The following is a 10,147-nucleotide window of genomic DNA, read 5'->3' on the forward strand; positions in this document are numbered from 1 at the left end:
TATATATATATATTATATGTAGCTCACATATATATATATATATATATATATACACAGATATATATATACCCTCACTCACACACACACACACATACACATATATCTATATAAATATTTATATGTATATATACTTTTGAAGTGTGCACTTGTATATAAAGCTTTGTATTTACCATAACCACTGTATATTCTTCGCCAACCTAGCTGCTCTATCTACCCCCCTTTCCTCCACTTGTATCTGTCTAGACGGGACCTCTTGGAGGGTTGATTTGCGGTGTGGATGGCCTAATATGTCTACTGACGGTGAAAATAACGCCACCTGTAATCCAAACTCTGATGCGCCGTGCTGCTCACAATTCCAGTGGTGTGGAGGCTCTAAGTATGTATCTGTGTTAAGTATGTATCTGATGTAAGTATATATCTGTATTAAGTATGTATCTGTTTTAAGTATGTATCTGTTTTAACTATGTATTTTTCTTAAGTATGTATCTGTTATAAGTATGTATCTGTTGTAAGTATGCATCTGTTTTAAGTATGTATCTGTTCTAAGTATGTATCTGTTCTAATTATGTATCTGTTATAGGTTTGTATCTGTTTTAAGTATGTATCTGTATTAAGTATGGATCTGTTTTAAGTATGTATCTGATGTAAGTATATATCTGTATTAAGTATGTATCTGTTTTAAGTATGTATCTGTTTTAACTATGTATTTTCTTAAGTATGTATCTGTTATAAGTATGTATCTGTTCTAAGTATGTATCTGTTTTAAGTTTGTATCTGTTGTATGTATCTGTATTAAGTATGTTTCTGATTTGAGTATGTATCTGTTTTAAGTATGTATCTGTTTTAAGTATGTATCTGCTTGCCAGCTACTTAGCCCCCACTACAATTGCTTGTACGAGACAGGCCCGTACTACTTCCTGTTTCTTTCCATGCGTGTTTGCGTGCAGCTGTTCACGTCCATGCAGATCTCACCTTGCGTGAGTGCGTATCGCATGAAAGAAAATGAATACATTGTGTGTAGTGATGTGGATAATTACGCCCGCTTGGAGCAGCTGTTCACTTCTCTGGAGGTTTCTTACGGGGTGTTTGTATATATATATATTTATATGTATATAAATATTTGTTTATACATATATGTAAAATGTGCTTCAGTGGGGGGTTCTCTGTTGATTGTACTCAGCTATCCATTATCACGTGTGTCCTTTCACAACGGTGTGGATTACTTTCGTTTGTGCGCTGTGTGCATTGGGTTGTGTGAGGTATTTACAAGATGGGAGTTCTTCTATGTTGTTTTCGGTTGGGCTGTGTCTTTCGTACAATCTGGCTTATTTAAATACAGGTGGTCGGGTATCACTGCGCATATACCATGTACTGTATTGTCATGTTTTATATCCTCATATATTATATTCCCATGTATTTTATTCCCATACATTATATTTTCATGTATTTTATTGTGATGTATTATATTCTCATTCATTTTTTTCTCATATATGATATTCATATGTATTATATTCTTATGCAGTATATTCTCATGTATATATTCTCATGCATTATATTCTGATGTTTTATATTCTCATGTATTTTATTCTCATATGATTTTCTTTTGCATTATGTATTCTCATGTATTGTATACTCATATTATACTCTCAACATGTTTTATCCGTGTGTACTATAGTGTAATTGTTTCATATTCCTTTGCTGCGCTTGTAATTATTATTACCTCCCTTTGTCTTCACTTAACAGACACCTGTCCCGTATTCCTTCGCTGCGCTTGTAATTGTTATTATCTCCCTTTGTCTTCACTTAACAGACACCCGTCCCTTATTCCTTTTCTGTGCTTGTAATTATCTTTGTGCAGAGACCACTGCCTTTGTGCCACGTGCATTGACTACCGTAGTATGCCATGGCGAGAGGATGGCTTCTGCGGTCCATCATTTCCTGCGGATGCCGACCATCCAGGTATAGTGCATTTGCACCAGTAGTTGTACTATTGAGGTGCATTTGCACTAGTAGTTGTACTATTGAGGTGCATTTCCACCAGTAACTGTATTTTTGAGGTGCATTTGCACCAGTAGTTGTATTTTTAAGGTGCATTTGCACCAGTAGTTGTATTTTTGAGGTGCATTTGCACCAGTAGTTGTACTATTGAGGTGCATTTGCACCAGTAGTTGTACTATTGAGGTGCATTTACACCAGTAGTTGTACTATTGAGGTGTATTTGCACCAGTAGTTGTACTATTGAGGTGCATTTGCACCAGAAGCTGTGTTTTTGAGGTGCATTTGCACCAGTAGTTGTACTATTGAGGTGCATTTGCACCAGTAGTTGTACTATTGAGGTGCATTTGCACCAGTAGCTGTGTTTTCGAGGTGCATTTGCACCAGTTGTTGTACTGTTAAGGTACACTTGCACCAGTAGTTGTACTATTGAGGTGTATTTGCACCTGTAGTTGTACTATTGAGGTGTATTTGCACCTGTAGTTGTACTATTGAGGTGTATTTGCACCAGTGGTTGTACTATTGAGGTGCATTTGCACCAGTAGCTGTATTTTTGAGGTGCATTTGCACCAGTATTTGCACCAGCAGTATCCCTGTGGTCTCTCGGGAGACTGATGGATCGTTTGCCCATATGTGCTCACACATGACCACACACATGCATGTGGTCCTTAGCACGTTATTATATTTGCAACAACGAGGGCATGGTGCGTACAGTACGTGAATGTACGTGGTACCTCGGCTGCACGCCTTGCCCTATGCTTATCCTCATCTCCCCACTTTCTCACCAACTTTTTTTTTAATGACCAGTGCGAGTGTAGGTACACTAGTTGCACATCGCGCCGTCTGCACGTCTCCTTCACTCACAATCTCTAAAACCCTAAACCCTAAACCCTCTCTCTCCCACAACTCATCCCTTAAAACTCTAAACCCTAAATCCCTAAATCCCTATTGCTCACAAAATGCTCAGTCGGCGAGTGTAATCCCATCAGCAACAGTCCCTGCTGCATACACGACCGTTGCGCGACGTCTCTGGAGTGTGCGATTGCCCCCCACTCGTCCTACATCGACTACAGCCTGCCATACCGTTACGACAACCTCTGTGGTAAGTAAGTTTTGTTTTGTAAAATCAGAAAACCCTAAACCCTAAAACCCTACATCGACTACAGCCTGCTATACCGTTACGATAACCTATTTGGTAGGTAATATTTGTTTAGTATAATCAGATAACCCTAAACCCTAAAACCCTACATCGACTAAAGCCTGCCATACCGTTACGATAACCTTTGTGGTAGACAATCTTTGTTTAGTATAATCAGAAAAACCTAAACCCTATACTCTAAAACCGTAAAACATATGACAACTGCTGTGCTTGGTCTGGGCTGTCTAGGTGCGCCCCTTTGATATTCAAAATCCTCAGTTTGATGCGTTGCCTTCAGCGGTGGAGGGTTCGTGGATGGATTATTTCTTGATAATTGTCCGCAACATCGACACTAATTCTGAATTAATGCGCCAATTAATCGCAGGGCCCAAATATCCCGCCCCGGACGGTAGTGGTGTAGGCCAATGTCGCGGCAACAGCGACCGCCCATGTTGCGGTGTCAATGGTAAGTCATGACAGTGGTGTCAATAGTACGGGTAGTCATGTCAATGGTGTCAACGACATAGGCTGACATGACACCGGTGTCCACCATGTGTGACTGCGAATAGCAAAGGGCCAGTCACAGCCACTCTCCTTGTCGAGAGACGTCAGCCAACAGTCTCTGGTGGCAGCACGAGTACATTACGCCAATCACGCTCACAGCCTCTACACAACCCTTTGTCTATATACAATGCTCACTCCATCCACACATAGCTACATGAACACTATTGTCCCCACTTCTCATACATATGCCATACGCATCACTTATCTAACTTGTGCAAGCCATGCATGCCTACTGACATACTTTGCAAAACACTGAACCGTATTGTAGGTGTATGCGGCAATAGAGCGAGTGGGTCGTGCGCCTGTCCGTCATGCGTTGATTACGGTCAGTTCGACTACGAAGTCTTGTCCTGTGGCGGATATACTTGGTACCTGGGCTACGACAAGTATGTGCGTGTACGACTAGTATGTGACTGTACGATAAGTATGTGCGTGTACGACCAATAGGTGACTGTACGACAAGTATGTGAGTATACGACCAATAGTTGACTGTACGACAAGTATGTGAGTGTACGACAAGTATGTGAGTGTACGACAAGTATGTGAGTGTACGATCAATAGGTGACTGTACGACCAATATGTGACTGTACGACCAATAGGTGACTGTACGACAAGTATGTGGGTGTACGACCAATAGGTGACTGTACGACAAGTATGTGGGTGTATGACCAATAGGTGACTGTACGACTAGTATGCTGTGTGCGTAGTATTGTCTTGTTGTCGTTTTGTTTTGTACAGTCACATACTCGTCGTATTGTGTTTGTATTGGGATACCTGTGTGACTAATAGTAACTGTCAGTTCACGTTCTGTTTCGCAGATGATGTAGGCCGGGTGTCTTGGCCCTTGCTATTACTGTAGTCTTCTAGGTGTACTTTCTAGATGCGGCCATTTCGAGAATAGTCCACATCCGCACACAGCCGTACTGCAATTAGTGCACGAAATTGAGAATATGGTTTGGCTTGGTACTTGATAATATTCCACATTTTGGCAGCTGGTCTATTCTGTGGATATACTCGCGGAGAGCACACCGAGTGCTGTCTCTGACCTTAGTTCCCCACTTTGCTATTGCTTAGCATGGGATGTCGTATCCCACTCGATTATAGATCTCATACTGTGGCATTCGTCCTCCTGCGGTCAAAATTGCGGAGAGCACACCGAGTGCTGTCTCTGACCTTAGTTCCCCACTTTGCTATTGCTTAGCATGGGATGTCGTATCCCACTCGATTATAGATCTCATACTGTGGCATTCGTACCTCCTGCGGTCAAAATTGTGAGCATGCCAAATGCTTTCACTCGCTTATAGTCCACATTCTATGTTGTGGCTGTTACTGCAGATATCTACACCGCGTGGGCTCGGGGTGTTCTGTTGGGACAGAGAAGTGCTACAGCTGTGACACCATTAACTTAGACGTAAGTGGTGTTATGAGTCATATCATTAGACGTAAGTGGAGTTATGAGCCATATCATTAGACGTAGAGTGGTAGTTAGGAGCCATATCATTAGACGTAAGTGGTGTTATGAGTCATATCAAATGGTGTTATGAGTCATATCATTAGACGTAAGTGGTGTTATGAGTCATATCATTAGACGTAAGTGGTGTTATGAGTCATATCATTAGACGTAAGTGGAGTTATGAGCCATATCATTAGACGTAAGTGGAGTTATGAGTCATATCATTAGACGTAAGTGGAGTTATGAGCCATATCATTAGACGTAAGTGGTGTTATGAGTCATATCATTAGACGTAAGTGGTGTTATGAGTCATATCATTAGACGTAAGTGGTGTTATGAGTCATATCATTAGACGTAAGTGGAGTTATGAGCCATATCATTAGACGTAAGTGGTGTTATGAGTCATATCTTTTCGTCGTTGCTGGTGTTTCGTTTTTAATCTCCCCATGGGCTGCGCGTGTTCTGTGGTTCTCTCCTGTCGTCTGGTAGGTAGTTTTCAGTGTCTTTGTTTGTGTCAACTGCTGTTGAGCGTAATGTTGAGATCACACATCATCCATCGTCTTCTGTTTAGTTTGAATACCATGTTCAACCGTCAGGTTTTCGGCGTGCGATCAATTGATTTATATGTGATGTGTGTACGCCTATAAGTTAGTCTCAAATAATGTGTTGTAGACCGTTTAGGGCTTAGGGTGTCAGCCTTGTTTACCGTATGGGGTGTAGGATTTTATAGCTTAGAGTTTTGCGTTTAAAGTCTTGGGTTTTAGGGTTTAAGGTCAGGGTTTTGTGTTTCGGGTTTAGCCAAGTGAGCCGTTTTATTCATGGGTCGTGTTATTCCAACTAACGCTCGCCGTTCACGTCCCTTTGAATTCGCCACACTAAACCCTAAACTCTACGAGGCACTCCTCTGTGGCCTAAGTGTGCAAACTCTAAACCCTAGACCCTTGCCCGCATTGCGTTGATGGTTCCCACATACTATTAACGGCTCCCTGGTCCGAGTCCTTTGCTTGAGGGTTCAGTATTTCCACATCTTCCACACCTACTTATCTCTTATTCTCCCACCTTCCATACCTACTCATCTCTTATTTCCACACCTTCCATACCTACTTATTTCTTATTTCCCCACCTTCCATAACTACTTATCTCTTATTTCCACACCTTCCATACCTACTTATCTCTTATTTCCATACATTTCACACCTTCCATACCTACCCATCTACACACGATCAACTGGTGCGCCGTCCTGTTCTGCAGGGCCTGGGCATCGAGGGTCTGACGGGGGGCGTGTTCTCGCATATGGCCACATACTATCTGAGTGTGCAATACAACAACATCACACACCTGCCCATCAACCTGTTTGCGGAGAGTGAGATCTCCATCATCTCCTTTGCCGAGAATCAGATCACAAAGATTGAGGACAACACGTTTGTGGGATGGATCAACCCACAGAGCCTGTGAGTAGCCCTTGGGGGGGGTTGTGAGTAGGGCTGGGGAGGATGTTTGAGGGGGCGTACTTGGGCATATGGTGTGCATGGATATAGTTATAAAGACGTGCATATAGTTATACAAGGATATAGTTATACATGTACATAGTTTACATGTATATAGTTTTATATGTATATAGTAGTACATGTACATAGTTTAAATGTATATAGTTTTATATGTATATGGTAGCACAGGTATATAGTTTACATGTTTATAGTTTTATATGTATATAGTAGTACATGTATATAGTTTACATGTATGTAGTATATGTTGTATGTGTATATGCGTATATATGTATACTGCTGGCAAGTGCTTAAAGTGTACAGACGAGTGCGTTCTAGAGGCCATGGTTAGTGTACCAAGGACTGTGGCGGTGTGCGGTGTCTGTGCATGTGTAGGTATGTGGTTTACAGATCACATATCCTTAGCCACACACGTAGCCCATTCGGTGCTGTCATACAAATGACATGACACGTTTAAGTTCTTCATTTTCTTTATCTCGTGGTTTCGCTGCAGAGATTTGGGACATAATCAGATCACGGCCCTGTCCCGGAATTCACTGGTAGGACTACAGGACATGAAGCATCTGCGCATTGACAACAACAACCTCACAACCGTTGCCATGGGAACCTTCAGCGATCTGACCCATCTGCAAAGTCTGTATGTTATGTACACACACACATTACAACACACGTACACATGTGTGCACACACACTCATTACAACACAAGCACACATGTGGGCACACACATTGTACCACATACACACATTTGTGTTGTGTGCGCATCATCTGTTGGTAGAGGTGTTGTTTTGTGTTGTGTTGTAGATGGCATCCATTGATGGGGTTAACCCTAAACCCTAACCCTGTCGTAGATGGCATCCATTGATGTCAGGGGAATGCAGTGATATTGGGGTGCGTGCTAACACCCGAATACATGACACACACACGTACAGGTGTTTTAAACGTGAATGTGTAGGACAGTATACGTTTATGTTTCTGATTGTGTGTGTATTCAAGATTAGATCTGTGATGTCGAATGAGAGCTACATGAGCCCAGAGCACGACAGGTGTTTGGACGGAGTAGGTACAGTCAAACACGCTCCATCACTAGAAACTCTCAGAAATACTCGCAAAACATATACAAGTCACACGTTCAGATGAGATATTGTTACACACATGCTATATACGTGTCATGAACATGTTATTTACATGTTATGTACATGTTATGCACATGTTATGTATATGTTATGTACATGTGCACCGGATGTAATAGATAGTTAAACAACAGCACCACGTTCACTCTCACGTATGTCCTTGTGCATAAGCACCACCATCACACGTAACCACACCATCACCCACTAACCACTACCCACCCATCCACCCACGGCCACAGTTTCCTGAACGAGAACAGCATCACTCGCATTAGCAAGGGCGGCTTCTCTGGGCTGGCCAGTCTCAACCAACTGGATCTGACAGGGCAGCTGCTGGTAGCCGAGTGCTGCAGCATCCTGTTTGCCGTTGAGGATTTGATGGAAGCGGATAAGGACGGCCTGTCGTTTGATGATGTGTGTGTGTGGAGAGACATAGGCATTAAACCACAGGAGCTGGATCACAGCGTGACGCTGGAGCGCATGTTCACAGACATCCCCAGTCACATCGAGCCAATGCCATCAGCCAACGCAACTACGCTCATCAACACCGTGGTATGCGCAGGGGGGGGAGGGGCTATGTACGTGTCGTGAGGGGCTATTTGAGGGGTTATTTTGATATTTGTTTTAGGAATTGTTTTGGGATCTATTTAGGGGTTATTTAAGGTTTATAATCGAGTTTATATTAGGTTTTTTTAGTATAGGGCTTATTGTCTCAATACTTGTGAGACTAAGTGGGAAGTGGATGGTCGCTGCACGTGTGCGGTTGCTTACGAATGTTAGCGTCAGCGGATACATGTCTCCTGTGTGATGCAGAAGTGATGCATGCATGACTCATACGTTCCTCCCCTGCCACCCATGACTCATGCATGACTCATACGTTCCTCCCATGCCACCCATGACTCACGCATGACTCTCCTGCCACCCATGACTCACGCATGACTCATACACTACTCTCCTGCCACCCATGACTCATGCATGACTCATCCCCTCCCCTGCCCGGGGTCTCTCAGGATCTGCTGGGCGTGCTGTTCCTGCAGCTGTTTCCGTTGTGCGCGTACTGTCGACTGCACACGACATACAAAGTGGACAACGCCGTCTTCATTGACGTGCCGTTGCAGGACTGTACATTCACCACCGACGAGTGCATAGCCATTGCAGGCCACACCATGAAGGTAGGCGCACGTGGGCGTATGAGTGGGACTAAAACCCTAGAAACCCTAGAACCCTAACAACCCAATAGAACCCATTGCTGTGATACACATGAGAGCTCACGGATATATGTCAGTACATCTACGTACGTATGTAGCCATATATTTTAGTACGAATGTAGCCATATGTTTTAGTGTGAATGTAGCAATGTGTTTATGTACATATGTTCATATGTGTCTGTGTACTAATATTCATGTGTTTGTGTTCATATGTTCATATGTGCCAGTGTACATATTTTCATATGTGTTTGTGTACATATGTTCATATGTAGTTTGAGGAGTAGTTGGTTGACCGTAATTAGGAGATAAAAATCCTACCAGCTGTTCTGATTGGTTCAAAGTTAAATCGGCCCCCTGTGAACTATAAACCCGTACTGTTATTTGTCTTTTGGGTGGTGTTGAAGCTGTCGTGTACTAATGTTCATATGTGTTTGTGTACATATGTTCATATGTGCCAGTGTACATATTTTCATGTGTTTGTGTACATCTTTTCATATGTGTTTGTGTGTATGTTGCTAGATGGTTGTGCGTTGGGGATGTTCCTGAATGTACCACAGGTTAAGGTGGCACACGATCCCCAAATGCATGTGCTGGCTTTAGGGTTGTAGGGTTGTAGAGTTTAATCTTGGCCTAAGATATCTCAGAGGACCTATTACCTCTCTCACTCGATGTGGTGTGTTTTATTTGTCTCATAGAGGACAGGTGCATAAGCGATGGGAAATTTGATTGGCCGAGGTTGTGCGGCGGTGTTCTGTTAATAGAAACGGCAGTGTAGGTAGCACACGCACAGCATATCCCAAGCAAACTCCCACAGCACTATATACATCAAGGTACATGCACACACCAGATTCATAAATTACATGTATGTAACACCGGATCAATACTACTCTCACAACTATATATATATATATATATATCACTTACTTACCGTTTGGTACCTACACATATCTCTATATATCACTTACCTACCTGTTGTTACCTACACATATCTCTATATATCACTTACCTACCTGTTGATATCTACACATATCTCACTCCACATCATATCTTTTTTATTCGCAGTGCCCCCCTGTGCACGTCGCCATCGCCGAGGACATCACTAGCACCTGCGAGGAAGTATGTCTCAGTCATTTCATACAAAGTGGCTACATATATA

The 10,147-nt window shown here is 42.6% G+C and overlaps 1 protein-coding gene across 1 annotated transcript in view; it reads left to right on the plus strand.

Moving 5' to 3' along the window:
* The window catches only part of SARC_09774 (hypothetical protein), a gene marked incomplete at both ends in the record, with an annotated part of 9,642 nt that extends 687 nt beyond the window's left edge, over positions 1-8,955 (plus strand). Inside the window, 10 exons of the mRNA XM_014296203.1 lie at positions 244-376; positions 1,859-1,959; positions 2,963-3,097; positions 3,519-3,599; positions 3,966-4,083; positions 5,033-5,108; positions 6,402-6,601; positions 7,149-7,292; positions 8,026-8,335; positions 8,794-8,955. Of these exons, the coding sequence (XP_014151678.1) occupies positions 244-376; positions 1,859-1,959; positions 2,963-3,097; positions 3,519-3,599; positions 3,966-4,083; positions 5,033-5,108; positions 6,402-6,601; positions 7,149-7,292; positions 8,026-8,335; positions 8,794-8,955 (1,460 nt within the window). The remainder of the gene's footprint in view (positions 1-243; positions 377-1,858; positions 1,960-2,962; positions 3,098-3,518; positions 3,600-3,965; positions 4,084-5,032; positions 5,109-6,401; positions 6,602-7,148; positions 7,293-8,025; positions 8,336-8,793) is intronic.
* Positions 8,956-10,147: the final 1,192 nt, after the last annotated feature.

The sequence above is a fragment of the Sphaeroforma arctica genome (genome assembly GCF_001186125.1).
Source record: "Sphaeroforma arctica JP610 unplaced genomic scaffold supercont1.1039, whole genome shotgun sequence".
Classification (NCBI taxonomy): Eukaryota; class Ichthyosporea; order Ichthyophonida; genus Sphaeroforma; species Sphaeroforma arctica.